The sequence below is a fragment of the Festucalex cinctus genome, chromosome 7 (genome assembly GCF_051991245.1).
Source record: "Festucalex cinctus isolate MCC-2025b chromosome 7, RoL_Fcin_1.0, whole genome shotgun sequence".
Taxonomy (NCBI): domain Eukaryota; kingdom Metazoa; phylum Chordata; class Actinopteri; order Syngnathiformes; family Syngnathidae; genus Festucalex; species Festucalex cinctus.
Window position 1 is genome coordinate 17,483,429 of NC_135417.1, and position 26,879 is coordinate 17,510,307.

General features: G+C 37.8%; 3 protein-coding genes and 1 long non-coding RNA gene across 6 annotated transcripts; 2 read left to right on the forward strand and 2 right to left on the reverse strand.

Moving 5' to 3' along the window:
• Positions 1 to 133: 133 nt before the first annotated feature.
• LOC144022944 (uncharacterized) lies at positions 134 to 1,889 on the reverse strand. The gene is made up of 3 exons (XM_077528171.1): positions 1,460 to 1,889; positions 1,224 to 1,334; positions 134 to 523 (listed from the first exon to the last, which is right to left on the reverse strand). Exons 1-3 carry the CDS (start codon positions 1,481 to 1,483, stop codon positions 167 to 169), a joined length of 492 nt encoding a protein of 163 aa, XP_077384297.1. The 5' UTR covers positions 1,484 to 1,889; the 3' UTR covers positions 134 to 166.
• Positions 1,890 to 2,345: 456 nt separating this feature from the next.
• On the forward strand, positions 2,346 to 4,320 carry LOC144022187 (uncharacterized). The gene is made up of 3 exons (XR_013284285.1): positions 2,346 to 2,601; positions 2,727 to 2,844; positions 3,846 to 4,320. It is a non-coding gene; the product is annotated as an uncharacterized LOC144022187 (long non-coding RNA).
• Positions 4,321 to 4,858: 538 nt separating this feature from the next.
• On the forward strand, positions 4,859 to 17,444 carry cep162 (centrosomal protein 162). 3 transcript variants are annotated; one of them, XM_077526763.1, is made up of 27 exons: positions 4,859 to 5,067; positions 5,347 to 5,424; positions 6,063 to 6,135; positions 6,326 to 6,482; positions 6,974 to 7,035; positions 7,112 to 7,161; positions 7,598 to 7,628; positions 8,219 to 8,425; positions 9,005 to 9,050; positions 9,371 to 9,641; positions 10,036 to 10,237; positions 10,368 to 10,471; positions 10,728 to 10,847; positions 11,429 to 11,560; positions 11,686 to 11,798; positions 11,978 to 12,053; positions 12,135 to 12,261; positions 12,389 to 12,537; positions 12,812 to 12,910; positions 13,003 to 13,242; positions 14,262 to 14,471; positions 14,628 to 14,925; positions 15,053 to 15,185; positions 15,258 to 15,399; positions 15,497 to 15,595; positions 16,148 to 16,282; positions 16,597 to 17,444. In XM_077526763.1, the coding sequence occupies exons 2-27, from the start codon at positions 5,368 to 5,370 to the stop codon at positions 16,771 to 16,773; spliced, it is 3,510 nt and encodes a 1,169-aa protein (XP_077382889.1). In that variant the 5' UTR covers positions 4,859 to 5,067; positions 5,347 to 5,367; the 3' UTR covers positions 16,774 to 17,444. The 3 variants fall into 3 exon arrangements, with proteins under 3 accessions (XP_077382889.1, XP_077382890.1, XP_077382891.1); XM_077526764.1 differs by having other exon boundaries at positions 10,731 to 10,847; XM_077526765.1 differs by lacking the exons at positions 15,258 to 15,399; positions 15,497 to 15,595; positions 16,148 to 16,282; positions 16,597 to 17,444 and having other exon boundaries at positions 14,992 to 15,133.
• cyb5r4 (cytochrome b5 reductase 4) lies at positions 16,892 to 25,379 on the reverse strand. Its single transcript, XM_077526766.1, has 16 exons — positions 25,186 to 25,379; positions 24,414 to 24,526; positions 24,163 to 24,316; positions 23,349 to 23,449; positions 22,652 to 22,736; positions 21,555 to 21,633; positions 21,403 to 21,460; positions 20,924 to 21,017; positions 20,781 to 20,813; positions 20,400 to 20,522; positions 20,023 to 20,163; positions 19,622 to 19,771; positions 18,710 to 18,860; positions 18,329 to 18,415; positions 17,912 to 18,073; positions 16,892 to 17,776 (listed from the first exon to the last, which is right to left on the reverse strand). Exons 1-16 carry the CDS (start codon positions 25,298 to 25,300, stop codon positions 17,722 to 17,724), a joined length of 1,701 nt encoding a protein of 566 aa, XP_077382892.1. The 5' UTR covers positions 25,301 to 25,379; the 3' UTR covers positions 16,892 to 17,721.
• Positions 25,380 to 26,879: the final 1,500 nt, after the last annotated feature.

Below are 26,879 nucleotides of genomic sequence, written 5' to 3' on the forward strand. Positions count from 1 at the left end.
TATCATAAAAATGGACAGCAATTGGCATTTTGCATGTTTTGTTTCCAAGAAATGTAATGAAATTCATGTATTCTGCCAAACTGTTTAATAAAAAAATATATATACATATTTACAAGTGAAAAATTGGACAATTATTCAATGAGGTAAATGGGGGAAAAAAAGTTCATCAAGTCATTGGGATCGTGACCGCTTGGTCACCTGTGAAAAGATAGACGGGGACGTCACAGAAGGACAAGTTCTTTTTTGCTCTCCTCTCGAGAAGCTTCTTCCAGGCTTTTTCCTCCCGTTCTCGCTCCTTTCGTTCTTTCTTTTCTTGCTTTTCTCTCTCCTTCTTTTCTCTCCTCTCGCACGCCTTCTTGTCTTTATTCTGCTTCTTGGTGCGCTCCTCTTCCTTCTTTATCTGCTGCTTTAGTTTATTCTGATCTTCGGCCACGCACAGCCTGATATGTCGCCATGCGTTCTCTTCATTGGCCTCTTGCAGCATCTCGTCTGCATCGCTCAGTCCGTCGCTCTTGAGTGACGTCTGTTAAAATGAAGGAGAGACACCAGATGTCAGTTCATCTAACAATTCATCAGTCATCCATTTATTGTTGGGGTCAGGTGAGCTGCATCATAATTACTGGCTTTGGGTGAGGGAAAGAGTCAAAAAGTCTACACAGTACACACCCCTGTTCAAATGTTTTTGTGATATAAACAAAAGTAAACCAAGATAAATCATGTAAAAACTTTTTTTTCCTCACAATGGGAATAATAACCTAGACAAACCAATTGAAGGCGAAGAAAATACAAACAAGCTATTCTCTAGGGGGATTTTTAAAAAAATGCCTCCGTTTACAGGTCTGTGAAAACAACCTCACTAAATTTGTAACACGAGTGGTCAATAGCAAATTAAAAAATAAATAAATAAATAAAAATCCGCCTGTTGCTGAAACTAAGGTTTAATCGCTTGACCAGCGTTTAATTAAGGTAACAACCATTGTATTGCAAAAGTGGGAACATCATTAGAATGATTGAAAACACATTTAGAGTACGCAACATTGTGAAAACTAACTGGTTCATTTTTAACACACAGCTAGTAAATTATTCATTACAAGATTTTTTCTGGGGTGGGTTACAAGAACGGATATAGTGCATTCAGGCTAATGCGATACTGCACGAAAAATGATGCAAAAAAGAAGACATTTTTAGTAGGCTATGCATGTTAGAAAATATTTTTGACTTACCATGATGAAAGAAGTATTGTAGAACTCGGAAGGATGGAGGATGGATGGATGGATGTTGATGAAGATGAGTGCCCAACTGCTCACTTCTCTCGTCTGTGCTTGGGTGACTAGCTGTCAACAGATGCAGAGTCCGAAATGTTTACGAGACCCTCAAACTGCCCAACATCTAGGACCAAACATCAAATAGCATATCGGGTGTCGCAAATATGATGACGTCGAATGTATGTCAGTCATACCTCTGACGTTGCACCTCCGGACATAATCGCCAATCCCCATGTTAGCCATTTTAGCTAGGTCGGCTAAGCTTTTGACCAAAACCCGCTATTTACTTCAGTCTGCTCAACATTCGTCAAGAGCAAAATACATCTTATTTTCTGACATTAATTTTCTGTGTTCAACCGAAATTTGGCAAAAACCAAATGTTTTTTTAATCCACTGGAAGAATCAACTTAATACCCACTGTTTACATCTTCGTTGCGTTATCGCTTGACGGGCGGACTCGCAAAATACTAGCAAAACAATGTTTTGGTGCATTACTACCACCTACTGGTGGGTAACGTGCATTGTTTATGCCCACTAAGCAGTTTAAAAACAAAAACAGCATTTTTTTCTGAGTCGCAAATCCAGTTCCGTGCTCACAGCCTTGTTCAGGCCCTGTGCGCATGCGCACGCATGCAACCGTGGGTAATTTCTGGGGTTTATTTACATATTTATGGAATGGCCTAGGAAATAAACTGAGGTGTGTTACTACTATCTATCACACTGTAAAAACGACAACTAGTAATTGTTGATTTCATGCCAGTTTTAAAATTAAACCAAATAAAAAATAAAGCTTTTCATATTATAACATACAAAAACTTGTATGCCCAGATAATTTTTCTCATTGTTGTCCCAAGATTTTTCTGAACAGCACAACGAAGATTATCTTCTTTTTTTTTTCTTTTTGAGTGAAATTGGGAACCAGTGGGAAAACCAGTGGGAAACCCCAGAAATTACCCACGGATGCATGCGTGCGCATGCGCACAGGGCCTGTAGTAGGCATAAACAATGCACGTTACCCACCAGTAGGTGGCGGTAATGCACTAAAACATTGTTTTGCTAGTATTTTGCGAGTGTGCCCGTCAAGCGATAACTCAACGAAGATGTAAACAGTGGGTATTAAGTTGATTCTTCCAGTGGATAAAAAACATTTGGTTGTTGCCAAATTTCGGTTGAACACAGAAAATTAATGTCAGAAAATAAGATGTATTTTGCTCTTGACGAATGTTGAGCAGACTGAAGTAAATAGCGGGTTTTGGTCAAAAGCTTAGCTTAGCCGACCTAGCTAAAATGGCTAACATGGGGAATGGCGATTATGTCCCTCCGGACAACGTCAGAGGTATGACTGACATACATTCGACGTCATCATATTTGCCACACCCGATATGCTATTTGATGTATGGTCCTATATGTTGGACAGTTTGAGGGTCTCGTAAACACTTCGGACTATGCATCTGTTGACAGCTAATCACCGAGCACAGACGAGAGAAGTGAGCAGCTGGGCACTCATCTTCATCAACTTCCATCCATCCATCCATCCATCCTCCATCCTTCCGAGTTCTACAATAATTCTATCATCATGGTAAGTCAAAAGTATTTTCGAACATGCATAGCCTACTAAAAATGTCTTCTTTTTTTTTTTTTTTGCGTCATTTTTCGTGCAGCATCGCATTAGCCTGAATGCACTATATGCGTTCTTGTAACTTTTTTTTCCTCCCCAGAAAAAAAATCTTGTAATGAATAATTTACTAGCTATTTGTTAAAAATGAACCAGTTAGTTTTCACAATACTGCGTACTCTAAATGGGTTTGCAATCATTATAATGATGTTCCCACTTCTGCAATACAATGCTTGTTCCCTTAATTACACACTGGTCAACAGATTAAACCTTCGTTTCAGCAACAGGTAGATTTTTTTTTATTTTTTTTAATTTGCTATTGACCACTAGTGTCACAAATTTAGTGATGTTGTTTTCACAGACCTGTAAACTGAGACATTTTTTAAATCCCCCTAGAGAATAGTTTGTTTGTTTTTTCTTCTTGAATTGGTTTGTCTAGGTTATTATTCCCATTGTGAGGAAAAACAAGTTTTGACATGATTTATCTTGGTGTAATTTTGTTTATATCACAAAAACAATTCAATCTCTGGTTTAATAACCTTATTTGTTGATTGATAGAATTTGTATTTATTTATTTATTTATTTATTTATTTATTTATGTATTTATTTATTTATTTATTTTTATTATTATTATTATTATTATTATTATTATCATTATTATTATTATTATTAATTCAATCCCTGGTGTAATAACCTTATTTATTGATTGATTGAATTATTTTTAATTTTATTATATGTTCTCATTGCTGCTGGACATGTAAATTTCCCAGTGGGAGCCATCCCAAAGGGATCAATAAAGTCAAGTCTAAGTCTAACATTTGAACAGGGGTGTGTACTGTGTAGACTTTTTGACTCTTTCCCTCACCCAGCAATTATGATGCAGCTCACCTGACCCCAACAATAAATGGATGACTGTTGAATTGTTAGATGAACTGACATCTGGTGTCTCTCCTTCATTTTAACAGACGTCACCCAAGAGCGACGGACTGAGCGATGCAGACGAGATGCTGCGAGAGGCCAATGAAGAGAACGCATGGCGACATATCAGGCTGTGTGTGGCCCAAGATCAGAATAAACTAAAGCAGCAGATAAAGAAGGAAGAGGAGCGCATCAAAAAGCAGAATAAAGACAAGAAGGCGTGCGAGAGGAGAGAAAAGAAGGAGAGAGAAAAGCAAGAAAAGAAATAACGAAAGGAGAGAGAATGGGAGAAAAAAACCTGGAAGAAGCTTCTTGAGAGGAGAATAAAAAAATATCGAGTCAAGTTTGGACAAGGGAAGAAGAAGAACTTGTCCTTCTGTGACGTCACCGTCTTTCTTTTCACAGGTGACCAAGCGGTCACGTTGCCATTGACTTGACGAACTTTTTGTACGTTTTTCTCACATTGAACTCATTGAATAATTGTCCAATTTTTCACTTGTAAATATGTATATAGTTTTTATTAAACAGTTTCGCAGAATACATGGATTTTATTTAATTTCTTGTAAAAAAGCACATTAAATAGCAAAACAAAAATGCCAATTGTTGTCTATTTTGTGATATATCCTCTTATTACTTATTATTGCTACTTGGTGAATCTTTTGTCCCTTTTCTCTCCCATCCCGTATGGGAAGTTGGGGTATTTTTTCAATCGTCCACCAGATGCTGCTGTTTCACAACAAATGAAACGTCTCATTTTTATGAGGAATACATTCATAATACAAATAAGATTAAAATTCACATATGAAGCTTTTGGCGCCTTGTCTGTTTCCCAAACATTATATTAACGTGTGTGAATGAGTGAACGGGAAGCATCAACTTGGTGCACTTTGTAGGAAGGCGCTTTGTAAAGTTTAGCCTATTTTTTTTTAATAGGTTATGTGCAGATGTGCCACATGCAATATGGCGCACGCGCTGACGATCTTAGTAAAGGACCACGCTCAAGGCAGTGTTTATGTGCTATATATCTATGGCGGGAACAGTCAAGACTTCAAAGGCTCAAACTAACCAGGAAGCGCAAGGCTGTATTTGGCGGAGTTGTTGGACATTTAATGTGATGTGTTAAATTATACAGTATACACTAATGTGTTTACTGAAATAGGAGTTCAACGTATTAATAAATTAGTTATCAAACGGGTAAATGTAGCTGGCTAACGTTACTAGGCAATAAACTACTTCTTAAACCTCAATGAATTGACACCATCTGATACAGTAAGATTTTCTTTTTAAAAACAGTATCATCTGCTTTGTCACATAGCGTGTTTCTTGCATTTACCGTATTAGTCAAAACAAACAATTAGAATAAGAACGGAATGTCCAATGCGACAAATTACATTTGTAAAATATGTTGTTTGTCATGTGTGATTACAGTATTGCTGAAAGGACTTTAAACGCTGCGATTTGTCTATTTTTATCATCTGAACGTCCTCTTATGAAGCTTGCAAGATCATTTGGCTTTATTATTTTTTTTATTCTTATTCTTTTTGCCAGGACGTGAGAGGTGTTCCGAGCATGATAATGTCTCAAAATCAGGACAAACAGCCACTGGATGAGGTGTTCTTGAAGGAGGCAAGTCAGTCTAATCATAATCAGCTGCTTTCAGTTCTTTGTTTCTTGGGGTTTCTCCTTCAATCTTCAGGAGGTAAAAAGAATGCTCTATGAGGTCAAGGTTCGCCGATTGAGTCCGCCACTCCAAGACTTACACTTTTCACACCCCTGATGAAGTCCCTTGTTGTGTTGGCACTCTGTTTTGGATATTGTTTCCTGCTGAAGCTTCTCCCACTGAGCCTGGATACATTTCTCTATAAATAGCCAGACAAAACGTGTTTTTTTTTTTTTTTTTTTTTTTTTTTTTTTTTACTTCTCAATTTATTCTGGTGTGTGGTAACCATGGGTTATAATGGGTTATAACATCAGTAAAGACAAGTGAGTTATTGAGCACATTCCACAAGCAGCCAAACAAGCCCAAGCCATGACATGACCTACACGTTTCACAGATGAGCTTGTGTTTATGCTGTACAGGTGTACTGTTAATATGTACACAGTGAGATGTTTCCAACATTGACCCTATTCTCTCAAGAGCAAATTGAATTCAGTGCCGTGAGGTTTTCTTTGTTTCCTTTTTTTATGTTACATCCTTAATTTAACCACACAAATCTGATAGAAAGTTATTTCTCACACCGACTTGTACCATGATTACTTTTCAGTCTGTTTCAGATGACTCAGGGGATTTACATGACAAACTGTCAGCTTCAAAAAGCAGTTATCAATCCCAGAAAGGTACTGTGTCACCATTGAAAGGTAACAAGTACAGTAGTGAAATAGGAAGATGTAAAGATATTTAACACAAAACTATTAACTGATGTTACTTTGTTTATATATATTCTCTGCATTTTTTTCTGTTATTGTAAAGGTGCCATCCAGCAGTGCCATTAATCTACAAATTGTTGTCTGCTTATCCTTATAACAGGTGCAAACTCGAGTGAGGGATTGGACACTTTGATGGAAGAAGAGGAAAAGGCCAAGTTCTTTAGAGAACTTGAAGCATGTTCTTCATCAAATATAGATTATAGCCAGTTGAACAAAGAGATTGACATTGGAAGTTATAGTACTGATATTTACCTCAGGTATGTAAATATGTAGTTGCATTCCTGTAACTGTATTTGCTTTCTATAAAACTAAATGTCTGGATAAAATGTGTCACCCCTATCCCTCTACAATGTTTGTGGAAATTGCTTGGTTAGTGTCTAAATTGTAGATAACATATTGCATATATGAGCTCCTCTAGCATGCTTTGCATTGGCCAGAGATGCAGTACGTACAATGGCCCCAAGTAGAGCACACATCGCCGCCAAGATGATAACTGCTGTATCAGTCTGTTAAATTGAGATTCCACAGGATTTTAATAGATGGTACATTTACAGTTTGGGGTATGCATGTATTGAGTAAGGGTATGAATAATTTAAGTTATTACCATTTTCTTTTCAGTCTTTATGCGTCATTTCCGGCTAAAACATAACATATTTGCCAAATATGAATTAATTCGTAAACTGTCCAGCGCATGAATAATTTGGCATATTACGGTACATTGTAATGAGAATGGGTATCGTCTATGCAGGATTGGTGACGAGGCACATGATCTGAATGATGACGACCACAAGAAGATTGGAGGATCTCCATGTAAGCAGGATGGATTTATTTGATTGCATGTTGTCATTTTCTGAGTGCTTACTCATTTCTTTCTCCATGATCATAGGTTTGCCACACTGTAATAATGATATTGAAGAAGAGGATGTAGAAATAAAGGTTTGGGTTTTTTTTTTGGACACAGTTTGACCTAAGATGCCAAGTTGGGTTAATCTTGGACAGTACAACTCAGTACCATCTTTGTGCTGTCACTGTCATGTTGCATATTCTTAAGAAACAAAATGTCTACTTGCTCCACATGGTATTTCGTCAGTGCGTGAATGAGCTTGTTGCTTTTTCTCTCTCTGGTAGTATGAGCTGCCATCATTGTGTGAATGCTAATGTGATACTGTTGCTATATAAATTAAAGACCATTTACTGTGGCAACTTAGCAAAAGCTTATTTGATTTAATAGCTGACAATGGCACTAGTCTTTCTCTCATTATAAGCATATTGCTTGTTTTTTCCTTTTCTTTTTTTTTTTAATTAATGTCAACATTGTAAGCAGAAAATGATTCTTTTTAATTCTTTGGGCTTTATTTTATTTTTTTTACAGAAATGTAGAATGTCTCCAAGTGTTACAAAAGGTAAGGCAAAAGAATCATACACAGTGGATGTAACACCAGTTGAACACCATTTTGTAAAATGCATTTTTTGCCCCATGTACCGACATGTAAAAAAAGACAACTGCAGAAGTCAATGAAAATTTTTATTCACCATGACAAAGGACAAAAAGAAAACTAATTCCAATGGTTGGCTTGCATACTGGAAGTTGTGGACTTAGTAACCAACAACGCAAATCGGTCGATATTTGCCGATAATTATCGGCCACTGATATGATCATGCACCACTAACGAGAAGTTCCAGGATCTCAAGACCGAGGCAACATGCATGCGCTTTTTGTTCAAGGGTGCCATCATTTTGTCCTGTCCAGTTTCATTATTTTTCCGTAATCCTATTTGATCACAAGTCAAAAACAACGCTTGATTTGCATTGAATAATTTTCAGTTATTTAAGTGACCACGTGAGAGTCTTTTTTTTTTTTGACAGAATAGTTTTTCCTACTTGTCCAAAAAGTAAAAAAAAAATAAAATAAAAAACTTAAATGAGCTTCAGGCCTTAGTATAAATATCTTGATTGTGGTAAATTGGTAAGAGCTTGTTTGCTGTTTTGTCAGGCCTGTTCTTTGAACAGAGTACAGGGTCCGATATGGACGCTCTTCACGATGCCTACCAACAGATTAATACTGGAGAGGATTCTGATGACCTTAAACTCCAGCGTCTATCACTGGAATGGAATGGGAACAACAACAGACCAGTTGCTTTGTCCTCCAAATGCCAGCAAGCCACAAAGTCACCTGAATGTGCTTCTACCAATGAGTCTGGTATCGTATTATGAAACCTACTTTGCTAATATATTAACAGTCTGACAGAAGAATGACTAATGACCAATGTAAAAATATTTTTGTAACATAAAACACTATTTTAAATCAGTGGCTTCCAACCATTATCGCCCTTCATTCAGAAAAAAAGATTCTTGCACCCCAAAGATAAATGAGGTACTTGACCATGGGCGTGTCTCAAAACACTTGTATCAGCTTTCACACTGAAATTAAAAGAAATGCTATCAATTCGTTCCAGCTTCCCCCTACAATTCTGGAACTGGTTAATGACATTTCAGTTCATCTCAAAGGGGAAAATTGGTTTGGTTGCATAAGTGAATAGATTTACAAATTTCGCTAAAAACTTACCAAACACGCAAATGAAAGTACCAATGTATTCTAAATTTGAGTAAACATGGATACATTTAAAATAGACAAATTGAGTTTTAATTAGCTGTAAAATGTATTATTTTAAGCCATGATATGAATTTGGAACGATCTTAAAGCTCAGCATGTATACTTCAACCTGTTTTAACCCTGTACAGTCACTAGAACATGATAAAATATCTATTCTGTGTTTAGATTTACCCACTGCTGAAGAATTGATGAGACCAATTCGACCAGTCAGGTTAGTTCTCACAAGTTGTTCAGCAATCAGATGCTCAGCAATGCGTATAATCATTAGGAATGCCCGTGCAGACAAGCTAACACTAAATTAAAAATAAATAAATCTTGCTCGAATATATGGTTACATAAAAGAAGACTATGAATGGAAATATGATTAAATAATGCACTTTGTTTCAGATTTTTCAGATACATTTTGAACTCTGGGGGAAAAGATGCTTGGTTGAAGCTTACTAATATCAAATTTAATAGGCAATGTGTATTGTGGCATTGTTATGTATATGTAGCATATGTTTTCACTTGGTTAATATATTTTGATCATAGTGAACATGACAAGGAGGAGACTCACTGTCCATTAGACAGAACTTTTCAAGTTTTGACCAAAAATGAGGACCACCGTGAACAACCAGAGAAGGAAGAGTCAATGACGGTGAAACGAGTGAAGACATTGGAAAGCGCTCAATCCATCCACCCAGAGCGTTCTAATTTGGGCTTGACGTGGTGCATCAAAGATGAAGTAGAGAGACTGATGGAGGAACAGAACACGTGTGTTTCTTCCAGGGTTTCTCAGCTTAGCAAAGAAAAGAAAGCACCGGTGAGATGAAAAACTCTGGATAGTATCGTACTTTGCAGACACTTTATTTGAAAACGTGTGACATACACAGGAACTTTTGAGTTTTAACACAATCGACTTGCGATTGTTCAAATTAAGAATTATATACAGTGGATCCCCACATGCTTAGTGATGCACGTGCTTTTTAGCAAGCTATGCTAATATTTTGTGCATAATCTGGCCAAATTCCTATTTGTGCAATTTAAAGGGTCATTCAAATTCGAAAGCTCTGTAAATATATTTTAAAGATGTAATACATGCATTACAGTATATAAAAAAATATATAAAGTCTAACGTGTTAGATTTTCTCATCGCATTCACTGCATTTAAAACCAACAATATCTAAACACATTCTGTGTATTTTTTTTTCTCATAGCAACCCCGTCGCTGTACCAGAAATCCTCCCTCAACAGTGTCAGCAAGGAAGCCCTTCGTGGCAACTCCAACAGTCCAGAAGGTTGAGAGTAAACGAGTGCCAAGAGTGAATAAAAATGCTGCTGCAACTAAATCTTCTGTTTCCCAAGCAATAAAGCCCACTCTTAAAACTGTGAAAAACAAAGAAAAAGAAAACAACACAGGTTAATACTAATGTTTAACACTAACCTAACTCTCATGAACCTGAATGTGTTTTGAGTGGTGATTTTCTTGACAAGCTGTCTGTTAACAATCATCTTCACATATACGCTGTTTCACTTTTCATTTTTGCAGATCCCGATCTGAAAAAGGGCAGTGAGCTTGTGGTGTCTGTCCAGTCGTTAGTGAATGTCCTTCAACAGCAGATGGCCGCAAACGGTTGCCAGGAAGTAACAGATGTACGACTTTTGCAGCACTGACTTTGTCATATAAACGTCTGAATCAACACCGTAATTTATTCTCATGTGCCTCGAATTTAGTGGATGAATAGTTAGGTTTCCACACCTATGCCCCAGCTAGTGCTGTGCAGTTGCAATGGAGTTTAATGTCTTAAGAATGAAATGCACTCCATAATTTAGTTCTTGAGTAGGATAGGGTTTAACAAAACTCTCTTTGTATTTTACCATTTCTAAACATGTATTTATTTATGTCCAGAAGGGTATTTCTCTGGTAGAGGAGCTGAGAGGTCAGCTGACGCAGAAGGATAAGGAACTGCAAACAATGAAGCACCAAAAAGAGGAGCTTCAACAGCACAACTACGTTCTGCAGAGCAAGGTTGATAATCATGCAGAAAAACCTTTTGATCACAAATGCACCAGCATTTGGACATTTGTATTAACTAGACTAAGTGCAATTTCTGGGTAAATTGTGTGGGAATGCTGAAAGCTGAATGCTAATAGGTGAATGCTAAGATTTTATTGCATGTGGAATGCTTATTAAATTGAGTGATAAATTATGAAATGATGACCTCTTGGTTACTGGACAATGCACTTTACCAACTATGCCACCGAGCAGTATCAGACACCTGGTAATGATAAGTTATATCTATGGAAGTGGGCGTGGACAGTGATACTTGGAAAAAGTTTGTCCCATTGAAAATGAATAAGGGAAAAGTTGACATTTAACATAAAATTTTGTAAATACTGTAAGTAATGTTGAATCAGATGATATACATACCCCGCTGGGAGGCGTGAATTTTTGAAGCAAGTTGAAATTTGAACAGTGTAAATCGGAAGTATTGTGTGGGAGTTGTTACACGGCAAAAGAAAGTGGAGAATAAGAATCACAATACCACAATAATAGCTGTGAATAGAGATGTTTTAATCACAAGCTGTGGTATTTTTTTCACTTCGTAGTTGCATAGTGCAGAAGAAGCCAGTAAAAGGGTTAGGCTGGCAAAAGCGGTAGATCCTACGACTGAAAAAAACCTCCAACAGATTCATAAAGAAATAAGAGATCAGGAGATGATCATTCAAGGTTACCAACAGGTAAGAAGAATTCTTGACTTTTCCTCACAACAGATTATAGTAGCACCTCACTACGAAGTACTAACAAAGTAGTTTTGTCTTTCTGATATGCACAGAATGCTTAACATGTATGGTGACCTTTACAGGAGAATGAGAAGCTGTACTTGCAGTTGAAAGCGCAGCGGGCCAAGAGTACAGCCGATGAGCAAGCCATGTTTCATAAAAACCAAAGACTTCAAAGTGAGCTGGTTTCCACAAGGTAGGTTAAGTAAATGTGTGTGGCATTGGCAATGAAGCAGCCATTTTTGAAAGGTGAACATTCAAAAGATGTTTTTGTTGAAAGAGTTTTGCCCTTATTATGAAGTGCAAATTGTTTTTTTCTCTTGTACCATTGCGTCTGTTGAATATTAAATGACCATGTTTTTCCACTTCATTTAGAGAGCAGCTCGGTAAATTATCATCGTCATTTGATTATCGTATTAAAGACTTATTAGCTGACATGAATACATCTCAGGTAAGTATCACTATCACACACTTTGATCTTCAGTTTATTTGGAGCATCCTGACGGATTATTAAAATGTTTCTTGCGAGTAGATGAATGAGGCCAAACTGTTGGAGGACATTCACAGACTAAGGCAGGAGAACCAAGCTCTGCATCTGGAAATGGAACTAATCCGAAAGGACAGAGATATGGCTAAAGCGCAGACTGTCTCCGCCTCTGGTAGGACTGACAAGCGCTACAACAGAAATGATAAGATACAGTATATGATATTTCTTTTTGTTCATGTACTCTTCTGAGCAATCCATAAATGTGTATTGTGAGTTGGTACACTTTTTGAATATGCCAGTCAAGGTACCAGAGGATACGGACAAAGAGGAGGTTGTTGCACTAAAGAAGCAGCTCCAGTGGTTTGCAGAAAACCAGGAAGTGTTGTCCAAAAAAGATGCAGAGCGACTGAAGGCTGCCACAGCAGAGATCAATCTACTTAAAGAGCAGGTAGGTTGCTGCCCAAGCAACAGTAATCCTAGTAAACATCAAGATGTGATGTCTTGCCAAGAACTAATGTGTGTCTTATTGGACTTCCCATGTGCACTTGCTCCATATAAATGTCATTGTGTAATAATTTCATGCTAAATGCACGCAACAGTCAATGCAGAGAATGGTCTGCAAATATTGGCCATAGCAATGCTGATCCCCATATTACAGTAGGCTACAATGAAAACTATAGTTAAAGCTGTTGTATCGTTACTGTTTTGAATCTATTGTTCAGGTAGAGAACATGAAAGCCCAGGTGGGCAACAGAAGTAGTGTGGTTCGGTTCAAAGAGAAAACGGCGGACTTGAAAAGGATGCAAGACCTACAGCTGCAGGTTTACCTCACACACAATAATAAGCCAGCTTGTTAGAATCAATACTCTTATTTCCTCTGGTTATTTCTCAAAAGTGTCTTTGACTTGACCAGGTCAAGCAGCTGGAGCAGATACTACAGTCCAAAAACCCAAACTCGCTATCAGCTCTCATCGCTGCTGCAGCCTTTGCTGATGCTAAAGGCGATGTGGCCGCTGAGAGGAAGTCGGCATCTAACGACATCAACGCTCTTCTTGAGCGTAGGATACAACATATTGAGGCGGAGATGGAGAGACATGATGATGAGGCCAAAGAAAACCTACGCTTGATGGAGAAACAGTTCCAGAACACGAAGGTATTATTCAAATTAGTGCTGTCACTATCAAATATTTGTAGAATCATTCAGTCGACTAATTGGATTCATTTTAATTTTGTATTTAAAGTGTATTACGAAAGCATTTTCCACCCTGATTACTGTTTATTAACCAGTGATTAGTTTATTTCGTATTCATATGGTGATGAAAACAAGGGGTATTGATGTTGCTCTTTTACAGTTTGGGTCATTGTTTTCCAAAGTAAAAGCAGATGTCTCAATGGCTTAAGCTGTTTTGATTACACACAGAAGATAATCAGTCTTCTTACAAGAAGGTCTTCAGAAAACAGTGAATAATTACTGTTGATATGCTGAAATCAGAGGATAAGGACAATTTAAAATTTAAAATGGGTCCAAACGATTACAGCGTTCCCTTGTTTACCTTTGGGGTTCGGTTAAAAAAAAATAAAATACCCACAATAAATGAAATCTGCGAAGAAGTTTGTTTTATGTTTTACATTTATTATAAATGTGTTAAGGCTTTAAACCCCTCACCACACAGTTTATACACTTTTCTCATCGAGGCATTTACATTTTCTTACATTTCCTCGTTTAAACTTTCTCAATGTTCAAACCTACATAAGTTTTAGAAAATAGCTATATTACTGTAAAAAAAAATGCATGCAAAATTGCACTAAAAAAAATCTGTCACAGTGAGGCCGAAAAAAGTGAACCGCGCTATCGCGAGAGAACACTGTCCTCAATTATTAAAGTAGTTGTTGATTGATAATTACTTGTCGATTGTTTAATTTTGACAGCTCTAATTCACATTGCTAAAGAACTTGTAAACACCTATAGTTAATCTCTGCTTTGTTTTGTGTAATAGTTAAGATGTGTGCACACCTGTGCACTAGTTCTGTGCACCGCAGTGTATGATGATCATATGCTGCCACTGTTCCTATTTTTGATATCGTTGAGGCAATGCTTACATCTATACCACTCAGAATCTAACTATATACCCACGTAAAATCAAAACTGTGGTTCTATGTCTCACAATGTAGCTGCGGTACGAACATCAGATCTCGGAGTTAGAGCAGCAGCTGAAACGCAAACAGGAGGTGGCAGAAATTTCCACGACGGGTACAGAATCATGGATGTCGCAAGTTGAAAGGATGAAGGTTGAGCTACAGCACGTAAAGGAAGCCTACGAGCAGAAGGAAATCTTTCTTCAGGATCAGATTGAAACTCTCAAGAAACAAGTCAAAAACAAGGTGAGTATTGTGTGTGCACAGTTGTGTATCAAAAAGTGGTCTGCTGGCACATTTGCAGTTCTGTACTCTTATTGCAATAATGTTTAAAATACTTTTATTATAGATCACCAGAGCATACCATAGAGGTAATAAGTATAAATCATATATTTTTTGCAGGCCCTGTATAGCCCAAGTCGACACCAGCGACAAGCTGAGGAAGCACATGGTGCCCGCATAATCCGACTCAACCAAGAGTTGGCTACCAAAACACAAACTATTCAAGAGTTGACCCGTACTGTGGAAAGATTGCAGAAAGAGAGGAGGAACATGCTCTCCGGTCCTAAATTGCAACAAAACTCTCAATCTAAAGAGACAAGACAACAACTATCCCCAGTTAAATTAGCCTTATTGGCACAGGAAGAAATATTCCCTGCTGCTCAATGTGAGAAAACGTACCAGCCCACCGTCTTTACAGGTATGCAGCTAAACATATTCAGATAATCTAATGTAATGTACAACACAATTAAAACTGACTTTTCAGCACAGCTATAATAGTAGCAGTTGAGATGCGATATTTTTGAGTACACAATCCCACTGCACAGAGAGTCACACCACAGACGTGTTGAAGGAGAACGACGCTCTTCGAGAGCATGTGAGGCAGCTCGAACTTCACAATGAGCAGGAAAAGGAGGCACTGAAATACGATGTTGTCCAAGCTAAGGAGGAGCTATGCAGGTGTGTTCAAGTGTAACAATTTCAAGCTCTGAGACAGAATGGGACTAACTGAATATGAATTTCTGTGTTCAGGCAAAGGGATCACTTTTTGGAGCAGATTTCCTCTCTGAAGGCTGAAAACCTCAAGGCATTGGACCACATGCGTGCCACGCATGCCATGGAGCACTCTTCTTCAAAGGTTGCCCAACTTAGCAATGAACTGAGCACTCGGGAGGTAATCCTTTCACACCAAATTAAATGTGTTGTCAGATGAATCGATGTCAAAAGACAAAATGTGTCTTATTCGTGTATGCGCTTTCATTGTCTTACAGATCATGGTAAAACTTTTGCAAGATCAGCTGACAGAATTGCATGGGGCCAAAGAAGCACTTGCGGTATCCAAAACTCGAGAGGCGGCTTTGGAGTCTCAGGTTCCATTCTAATAGTTCTTACATTATAAATATTACAATGTAAATCTTTACGGACATGCACTCTTCCGTCTCCCAATACACAATTCAGCAGCTTGATTTTTCCCTGCGATTGTGTGAATAACACCCCACTCCCGCATAGCTCTGCCACAGTTTTGGAGGGTGTTTTAAGAAATAATAATAATGATGATGATAGTAATAATTTGTCATATTTATGAATGAAAGACGATGAAATTCACCACGTGTGGAGATCAGATTCTGTGCTTCGATCGAATCCAAAAAAATTGTATTGCACCACTTGTGCTGGAATGATTCTTGTGTGTATTATTAAAACAGCCTTTTTTTCTTTTTTTTTCCAACTTCAGTCTATTTGCAAGTTAAATGTGAAAATTTCATTCAAAGCAGGAAGCAGCATTATTTTCAGGTTCCCACAATACTATTTTGACAGAAGCTCCAACACTGGCGACTAGAACTTCGCGCCATCTTCAGTTTGACAATCATCTGAAGAGTGATATAGCACCTAAGGTAATTTAGTAAATTTCTTTTTTCTTTCAGTTAAGCAGACTGTTAAACGAACTCAAGGAAGCCAAAGATGCACAGAGTCCAGAAGTGAAACTACTATGTGGCCTGGAGGCAAAGCTCCTCACAATGGAGCTGAGATACCAAGACAGAGAGCAAGAGTTGAACCAGGTAGATTTGGTTGACATATATAATGATGTGAAATCACATGGTAAAAATTGTTGTTGGAAATGAGACCTTTGGGATCAGACGAGATGATCTATAGTTCAGTTAAAAAGATGTACTGTATAGCTTCAGGAGGTTGTGCATATCGAGGCGCTCTCTTCTCATTAGGCGGCTTCCGGGTAGCATTTTGCCTCCAAATGTATTCTGGAGAGAGGAGACAGGATAATGACCTGTCGTATTATCTTCACCCTCTTACTGCAGTTATTCCACAACTAGTCTGTATGTTGTGAACTTGTGACCACTCCAAATTGTTCCGACAGATCATTGGAGGCTCATGTATGGAGGGTGATCAGCAGTCACAAGTGGCTCATTGGAGGAGCCTTGCACTGGATAAAGCCAGAGAGCTGGAAGCCTTCCGCTCGGAGTTGGACTCCATTTTGGATATCATAAGACATCTGCAAAAACAAGGCATGACACTCCCTACTCCTGATTCATAAGTCCCAACACCGATCAATCACTGTGGCTTAGCAACACTTAATACAGCATGATTGAACTTTTGAAGGAAAATGGCCTCAAATCATGATGTGCAGGCCAAACAGTTTCACTCCCGTCCAATGGTTTGAGGTTATGTTTTATTGGGCACCAGCGGACACAGTTGGTACTAACAGGTTGAAATACTTTACCATAGAAAAATAAATTACACGGGTGTTATAGCATGGCGGCTTTCCACAGCAGTTGCATGTGCATCTGCCTGAGATTAGATTCGACTAGTACATAAAAATCCTCCATGGATTGCAACAGATCCAGTGCTATGCTTGCATACAGTATCTGTTTTACATAATTGCATTCATTTGTATCTTGTGTCTTCAATACCATATAAAACTTTTTAATAAACTTGACAAGAGAATGCCAGTTTGCTTCCTTTTGTAAGATAAACAGTGGTTTCACACCCATGGACCTTTTTCACATTTTGTTATAACGCTAAACAATTTTGTTGGGATTTCAAGTGATAGACACAAAGTAGTATGCATCTGTTAAGTGGAAGGACATAACTTTCAAACTCACTCACTGTGCTTGACATTTTGTTTTACAAAAAGCTAGCTTGGGCAACTTTTTAGGTGAAACAGGTGTATTCAGTGAAACCAACCGATGATTACAAAAGAACAGAAGATGACTTGATGAAAGTCTATTCTTCTGGTAGATTGATCATAGTAAACAATACTCTGAGGGTCTTGTTGGGGGGGGATCAGTCAAAATGCTCTAAAGCGGCTGGCAATGGGGTTGGCTGCTCTGAAATCAGCTGGCAGTGAAAGAGTTCATATCATCTCGTCTTTGGTGCATAGAATGTCCTCACACAAACTGTAAATGTACGGTATAAATTACAGGTTCAGTCTGATTGCCAGTCAAAGGCACGTGCAGTCTTTGCAGGTTTGCAGCAGCGCACATCAGCCCTGGAAGGCGTGGATCTCCTCTTCACTGAAGCCCTGCTGCTTCACCAACCTGACAGATGAAAATTTCAGTCAGCTTCACTCCTGCACAGTATCCTGGTATGAATTATTACCTTACCCCTCCAAAATATGAGGTGATTTATTATATTCAGATTATGATTTGTTTTTCAAGTGTTACATTACATACCTGACTGTCAGCTCTGTAAAGACCGTGGGGCCACACACACAAACATAGCACTTGGAGCCTTCCGGCCTACTGAGAAATTCCTGAATTACTGGCTCATCCACACGGCCCGTCCTGCCTGTCCAGCTTTCACACGGCTCTGAGAGGATGTGCTCCACTTGGAACCTGACCAATCACATGACCACAAATATCCTTAGGATGTCATCAGTGTGTAATTGTAGAAGTGGCTTCTAAATGAGTGATTAGGCTCTAAAATAAAATCCCAGAATACCCCCCACCCCCCAAATCTGATTTCAATTAACATTTTAAAAGAAAACACACATAACACACTGTGATGGTAGATTTTCTATAAAAAAAGATTTGTCTCACCATACATTCAAGTTTGATACCTTTTAACGGTGTTAATAAAAACTACAGTACCTTTCATCACTAGCAGTTAGTTCATCCAGTTCCCTTTGCCACAAGATGTCCTCTAACCGTCGGTTAAAAAACAGCAAATGGGTTTTCCTGGGGATGCACACATACAGTCGGGGTCATAAGTTTTCGTATCTTCATCATGAACATGAATGTAATTGTGCATTTGAACCACTGTTTGACACCATCTTGTGACCAAAGGACTACGACAAAGTGAGGGTGACGACTAGAAATTAATTAAATTAATATCTAGAAAATCAAGCTCTTTCTCAAAATGTGGCATGAACCTCCATAGAAGCAGTGCTACATTGATTGAATCCTTTTTCCAGACTATAGGATTGATAAATTCATCTCAGAATTTTATTTTATTTTTTTAAATATAGAGACCTGATAGTGCTGATCTCCCGTAGGGCCACTTGAATGAGACGAGACATTGGAGTGAAGCCTGTGCCTGCTGCTAAAAGGTAGAGAACTGTAGTGTCACGGAGAGAGCGGAGACTGAAGCTGCCATCTGGACCACTAATGGAGACATGGTCACCTAAAGGCAACGTTACAAAGAACATCACTAAAACTGTAGGTAGGATAAAAGCAGAATTAACTGAGCATTACAGTCATCATTGCTTTATACATACATGTTTACATCATATTGTTTCTATAATCAGTAATAGAAGCAAGCCTGTTCTGTTTGTAGTAGACACATTACACTTCACATTTTCTTTTTTTTTAATTTTTATTAAATGATTCGAGTTACAGTAATCCATTATCGCTCCAGACCACAACTGCAATAGACAAAAATAAATAATTTTGATAATCGATTAGAGTGATCTGTTGATTTTTTTTTTTTTCAATTACGGTCATCAATAGGATTAAAAAAAAAAAAAAAACCAGTACATTATTTCAAATAGACAGTATAGAAAAACACACAAATGTATATTGTTTATGATTTAGTTACTGGTTTTATTTACATGTCAGAAAACAGACAAAAAATTGGATTATTGTTTTCCAAGGTAAAAGTAGATTTCTGTAAATGTCTTTTGTGATAAAGCACTAAGATAATCAACTTGCTTTCCTGGAAGTCCACATCATTTTCAAAATATTCAATTCTGATTGGCTAATAGCAGGGCTCTTGCTTGCTTTAAGAGCAGCATAAGTGTAATGACTAGAGATTTTAATAGATATTCATTTTATAACATTTGTTTAATGTAATTGTTGAATGACTTAAAAAAAAAAACATAACATTTTCGTCTTACGTGTAAATTAATCACTCACTCTTACATTAGTGAAACGACAAAGACTTACCTATGCATAGGCTGTTGAGATGTTGAGTCAGCACTCCATCAGGATAAACCTTAATCATGAGGTAGAGGTCTGTTTTTTCTGAGGAGATATTGGGGCCAATTGATGAAAGACCCTGGTCGACTGGCGTGTATGGTCGCACTACCTCTATGTCTGGATAAAGCATAAACACGTTAGAGCTTTAAATTAGACAAACTATTTTCTGTTCATTCTTGTGTATGAAATATGCTCTAAAAATAAAGCCTTTTGTCGTGGCATTACAGAAAAAAAAAAAGATATGCTGAGGTCTAAACAGGTAGACTATAGTAAATCTGCACACAGAAAGATAAAGATTTTTTTTTTTTCTATACACAAGTTTGCGCTTTGAAATGCGTTTTGAACAGAGTCCAAAATTTTTGAGGTACCTTGAATGAGGGATTTGAGGTAGACGTGTTTCCCAACAGGCACATGCATGATAGTCCCACGTGGAAGTTGCAATTGAAACACATGCGTGTTATAGTTCACCTCAGTCTTCGACACCAACACGCAATCCCGAAAAAAAAGAGCTGCAAAAAAAAAGCTGTTTCATATCCGGCACCGTGATTTTTGTTCAATTTAGTTGTAAAGGTTATAGGTCACATTGGTTGAAAAAGTACTGAAATTACTAAATCAGTCTCATTTTTCATATTACAAAAATCTGCCATTCTAACATGGGTGTGCAGACCTTTTATATCCACTGAGGGTTCATTAAAGGGTATTAGTAATGGAATAATGGATGCCCGTTTCCAAACTTGAAGCTCACCTCTGTCTTTTTTGCTTAAAAATGTGTTGTGGAATTCCAAAGGCTGACCAAAACTTGACCATTTTCCTTCTGCTTGCTTGTGGATGGTCACCTGGATCTTGCCAACGGAGAAGGCAGTGTGAGCTATTGACAAAATGGCAGCACAGTGTAAGACAGAAAAACAGTTTTAGGCTGACAAACATTTTTTGTCTTCCCCCGCTATATCACTCCATTTAAAGAGATCATTTTTAAATCTTATTTTTTACAGCATACTTCAAAAAGAAAATATCCCTGTAGAAAAATTTGTATTAAAGCATTCATCACCAACAAGCATATGCTAGCGGCATATTCCTACATTTGTTGTTAGAAGCTCAAATATTTTGGCAATTTAAGGTATCTTACCAGCAATGTCCCCATCAACGTTTTCTGAAAGACCTAAAACAACAGGGGAATAAAGAAAATTTGGCAACTTATGTTTGGGACCATGAGCATATTTGTATACTTTGCATGAAAAAAACCCCAATACATTTGCCATCGCTACTCACGTAAATGTACCATGTAGGACATTTTCCCGAGCAGCACTTCTACTCGTAGTACGCCAGCCTCAAGATCAACGACGGTACAGCCAGAGCTGGGTATCTAAGGGTAATATCACAATAATACATTATCGGTACTTAAAAAAAAGGGTTGTTTTTTTTTTTTTTTAAAGGTAAACAAACTACACCCCGGGCTTGAATTCAAACTTAATACTGTATAAAAATAGAAAACTAAGCATCCTTTTACATATATTTGACTGACGACTAACTCCTGATGTTATGGCTTTGTGAACAGATATTTATTATGATTGGAATAAGCTCAATGGTGAGGTTATTGTGCCCATGGTAAGGACATGTAGATACCGGTTGAACTTTGGCAAATGTGTCAATATAAAGTTACACAAAATTAGTTAAGAACATCCCAAAAAACAAACGTTTTCATGTTTGTTGATTTTGGACATAAGTGTACATAGCAGATGAGTAGTTACCTTCCTTTGGGTATAAATAACCAAATGAACCGTTGTTGCAGTTTGGAACCAGTCGTACCTGCTCGAACAACACAGAGATGAGACAGTAGAGATAAGACTTCACTTGACATGAGGTTATTGTTTTACATTCTATTTTAAAAGTCGTCTTATACCGAGGTCGAGAGTCTTTGACGGGCAGAGGAGCCACTTGGTTAGAGGGGGTGAAGACTGGTTGTGGTGGTGGAATCATTGCTGAGGAGAAAATAGGGAGAACATTAAGAACATGACAAAATGTGCATAAATAATCTCTTTATTAATGTTAATTGATGATCATCCATCACCTATTTTAATATATTGCAATTCTCTACTGGAACACAGCTAATGCAAATAAGCCTGAATGCTGCAAAATATGTGATCTCCTCAAAACTGTCCAGTAAAATCAGAGATACAATTTTTTTTAATGTAATAATCTATAAAAATGTCAAATATTTTTAGAACTATAGCCCACACAATTTCAGAATTTTTTATATGTTGTATGCTAGTTCCAGCTAAAAGAAACTCATTCAAAGTCTAATAATACCCAAGTAGATGAAACCAAAATGTCAGTGAGGTTGCTTCACCTCATGGGGAAGTTGCATAATCGTTTCATCAACCCTTAAATTCCTTGAAAAAAAAAAAAAAAAAAAAAAAAAAAAAAAGTCTTAAGTGTCTTAAAGTGGAGGTCAAATTAAAGAAACATTTAATATGACCAAACCCACAAATGTTTAGCAATGATGTTTGCAATATTATTAAAGAAAATGTTTGACTTGACTTTGACTTTACATTAACACATGACATACACTTGTACTTATAAATTTATAAAACAGGCCAGAATTTATGAGATGTGTACCATTCTTGAAAGGAAACATTAGTGATCAGGCAAAACATAAATGTGTTTTATTTTAAATGAAATTCAAACTCAATATATGGCATTTCATAAAAGTACAATCATTAAATAAAAGAGTCAACTCATTTTCCAAAAAATGTCCAACTTTTCACAAATTCTATGACCAGAACTGATCTCATTATAACATAAATCATTTACTGGTATATTGTTTCATTCTCACCCAATAAGATACGAGAATCAATAATGAATCAGAGCAATAAGATCGATAATAGACAATTTCTATAGTGCGTAATTTAAATAAGTCAATGACAAAACTGAGCACTATTATGATAATAAAGGTGGACTTTTTTTTTTTTTAATCCCTCCATACTGTATTAAAAATACCTTTAATTGCTGTGGTGGGCTTCGTAGCCATCCTTCCCACCAGACACTCTTTCAACATGGACTCATAGTTTACCCACCGATGGACCTGTGGACAAATAGAACACATACACTTTGTTGAGTCTTATCAGCAATTATAAGTCACAGTCAAGCCACAAGTACCAACTATTTAAAAGGTAGTGAGTAAATACATTTTCATTAGGGTCACTCCGTGTGAAGTCACACACCCTCTCCAGTGCCACCTCTTCAATTTGCCTGTTTTTTATTCCATTCGTGCTTTTTGATGTAAAAAAATAAAAAAAAAATAAAAAAAATAAAAATAAAAAGAATCGGACGTTTGAACCCCCAAGCTCAAACAGTTTTCAAGTTATGGCGCCAAAAATTTGGGTGCCACGCCCATGTTTGGGATCCAGGACTTACCAAATTGTTTACCATATTTGGAGGCCTTCATCTTTTGTTTTAAGGTAGGTACACACTAGCGAATTGCTCTTTGTATGTATTCTGGCCCTGTCTATCAGAATGTGCACTTACAAATAGCATAGGTGTCCTATATTAACAAGTAGTGTTTTTTTTGTTTTGTTTTTTTAATAACGCCATACATTTTGTTGTCATTTTGTTCTGAGTACTTGTGTGAATTCACACGGAAAGACCTATTAGATACTAGATAGAAACATTACCACTCAACATAAAACCTCCACACCTGGTCAAAGAGGTCAGTGCCATCTATGCCTGCTGCCTTCATCAGCTCATCTTCTCCACCAGGGTGGTAGTCCATGTAGGGGGTGACATTATACACCATACCTACAAACAATAGTCATATCAGTCAAGGTGCCGCTGTTAAGGGTCCATGTTAAACAATTCTGCAAAGCAGTTGTGTGCGTTTTCTGATACAAAAGTTTTGAAACACTTGTGCTCTATTATACTAACGAAAATGTATATACATTTCTGACCTTAAAGGAAGTAATTTTAAAAATCCTTCTCTCATTCTGTCATTTGTTAAGTGTGATTTTGGCAATCTAATTGACTAACAGCAAGAGCTTAGTCTGATTTCATGTCAGACAGTGGTTTCAACTGCATAAATAGAAAACTTTATAGCGCATAGGGAGAAGATGGGCTTGGTTTGGGTTCCATGCCCAATTCTGCGGCACCTCAGCTGTGAGCATGGCTTGACATTACAGGTACTGCCTGCCAAATGCAGGTGAATTTCAGTAACAGTCTCGGATTACAGCCCACTTATCCTGAATCAGTGAGTGAGAAAGGAGAATAACCTGACTATTCTGTACATAATTTTCTCAAGTGCTTCGACCTGTTTTACCAAATGCTCAAGTTGGTGCAAACAGCAAAATTGTGACTAGTGAAAACTCTGAGTGACTGAGTAGTCACAGTGGCTAGTAAGCCCAAAAGTTGTCAAGCCTTGGTTGTGAGTGCGTGTCAGTTTGACTCAGAATAAGTGATCTTGAGGTCCCTTCAGTCATAATCTTAACCACAAGAGTCCTCAAGTTGACATCTCTTACCTCGTATACAAGTCCAGCAGTCATTCCTGGTGTTGTGTTTCTGCAGTTCTTCATGGGTAACTTCAATCAGATGCCCCCTCAACCCGGTTAGATCTTTGCCACTTTTGGAGAACCGAATCCAGTCCATAAGACTGTGCCCTGGTTTCAAGGCAACCTACATGATGGAACACAGGAAAATACTTGAGGACACAGCATCATTATTTCTAATTAATTATTACGATCAAAATGACTTTCATTAGTTGCGTCCTTACCTTGGTCCTCCCCGACTGTCCCACCCGCTGCTGGGAACTCGGCGCAGGAAACGACTGAGTTGGAATGTTCAACATGTTGCGAATGCCTCGCAGACACCTCGACTTTCGAAAATCTACTTGAAGAAACCGTTGTTATCTCAGTCAATATCAAAAGAACGAAAACGCGTTCAACCTTGATGCGAGAGAATATTGTGACTCGACAAAACCGCCTCCCTTCTGACACATCTCTGTTGAGCAATGCAGCTGAGCTACAATGCTACGTTAAGCTAGGAAACAAACTCAGATACTTAAAAATATGAAGCGTGTTAATCACATTATTTCACTCTACCTATGTAATGCGCGACACGTGGACCACACAATGACTAACGTCAATGAGCAATTTACTAGAACTACATTCTTCGACGCATATCATAGCATCCCTAACATTTAAACGTCATCAAACTACGACGGAACTTGAGACAGTCATCCAGCCGAGACGGCAATTAAATATGACGTCACGACATAGACGCACGTCTCAAATCGAGTGAACCTTCTCCGCAGTTGAGCTTCACTTTTGTGGGTTAGCTCAATTGATGTTTTATGAAAAATTGCTGGTATTGGATTAAAAAATGTCTTAAAGCGAGAAATAAAAGAATAGTAGGTAATAAATGGCATTGAGCCGCAGCTGTCACGACTCACGGCAATATGAAACGTGCTGTACTATTTATGTATTTACCACACAATAGCGTAATTAACTATATTATATAAAGGTTAATACAAATAAATAACTTACCGATAATTAAACTGATAAGCAATGTGCTGAAAAATGAACCTCGGCCACCCGACTCGCTGTCACTGCCAATATCGTCATCATCATCCTCTGAATCTTTGCGTTTCTCATCAGACATTGCACCCGCATGGTAGCCTTACAGCGGTATATTGTTTTTATTTGCAATACATCAAGCCTTAATGAAGCAACCAAAGGCTGTCACTGAAATGCTAATCTGTTAAATGGATTACTTGCATTTCAAAATAAAAGATTCCACACGTTGTGAAAACTTAACACACACACACACACACACACGAAGGCTACTTTGTTTACTTATTATATGGCAACAATGCTGGAATCCACAAATGTATGCCTCATCACGAATCTTGGTCTGATCTTTGGCTGCTTTGTTTTGAACTCGTGGTGAAAGCCATTTTTTGTTGTTGCACTGTTTAAATCGCCCAGCAGAGGGTCTCAGCGCCACACTTATTTTAAACAGTTCATAAAAGTCAGAACCAAAATCATACTTTTTCTGAATATCATTATCATCATCATAATAGTACAGTAATTATTATTATTTATCATTTCAGCCTTGCTAAAATGGAGACATACGTGTAAAGAAGTAAAACTTGGGAGGTAGGAGAGTTCAAAAGATCAAGTGTACCTCGGCGGAGGAGCTTGACCAATTGTTATGGTGAGTGGACATTACATTGTAAATCCAAAAATTTTCAGTGTTTAGTCTTTTGTCAGAGAGCAAATATGAAAGATTTTACTGTAATCACAGCAGCAGTGTATTTGTGGGAAAATGGTAGGAGTGCAGCTGATGGGTAGAGGCCGGTGTGTCATAAATGAAATGTATAAATAAATAAAATTATGTCATTTATTGCATAGAACAACAAGAATGTTTCTAGACCCTCTATGCCCCACCCCAATAGAAAAAAAACTGGACAATGGAAATGTAAATATGTATTTTTTAATGTTTACATAATGGACACGAACAAAGTACAAATCCCAACATGTCATTGCAGTGTACATGGGTTTCTACATACTCAAAAAGTTTGCTCGCTGATGTGATGTGAACCACTGCACTGTCACTGACTATATGATGGGCGGCATGGCAGATGAGTGGTATGCACATCGCATCTGCCTCAAGTTAGTTCAAATTCAGACTCCGGCCTCCCTTTTTAGAGTTGCATGTTCTCCCTGTGCTTGTGTATGTTTTCTCCCAATTTCCCAATACATGCGTGATAACTCTAAATTATCCGTAGGTGTCAATAATTGTTTGTGTACAATGTGCACCTCTCCGAGCCAAAGCCGTCCTATTCTGCAGTTTAAAAGCAACTTATTGCATAACAACTTTTGTCAGTACTTTGCTCTTTTTTGGGAATTATGGTAAGTAAGTGTTTAGGTCATTGAAACTGTGGTAGGAGATCATCGAGATCATCGAAAACGCCCAGATTTGCATGTGCCAGTGGTGTACATTTCACTCTAGTGGTCAAATCGAAACAGCTGTTCAACATCTGGAGATGAGTAGAACTATTTGAGGAAAGCCAAAAATCTATGCAAACCCTGTCGCCAATTACTTTCTAGGGGAAAAGAAGCTAGAACTAAACTCCCTCTTGCAGGGTAAGGTGAAGGAAGCGCTTGTCCAGCAGATGGCATGCGACGCACATCAGGGATTGACGGCCTGTTTTCAGATTTCCACTTTTGTTTTCTGG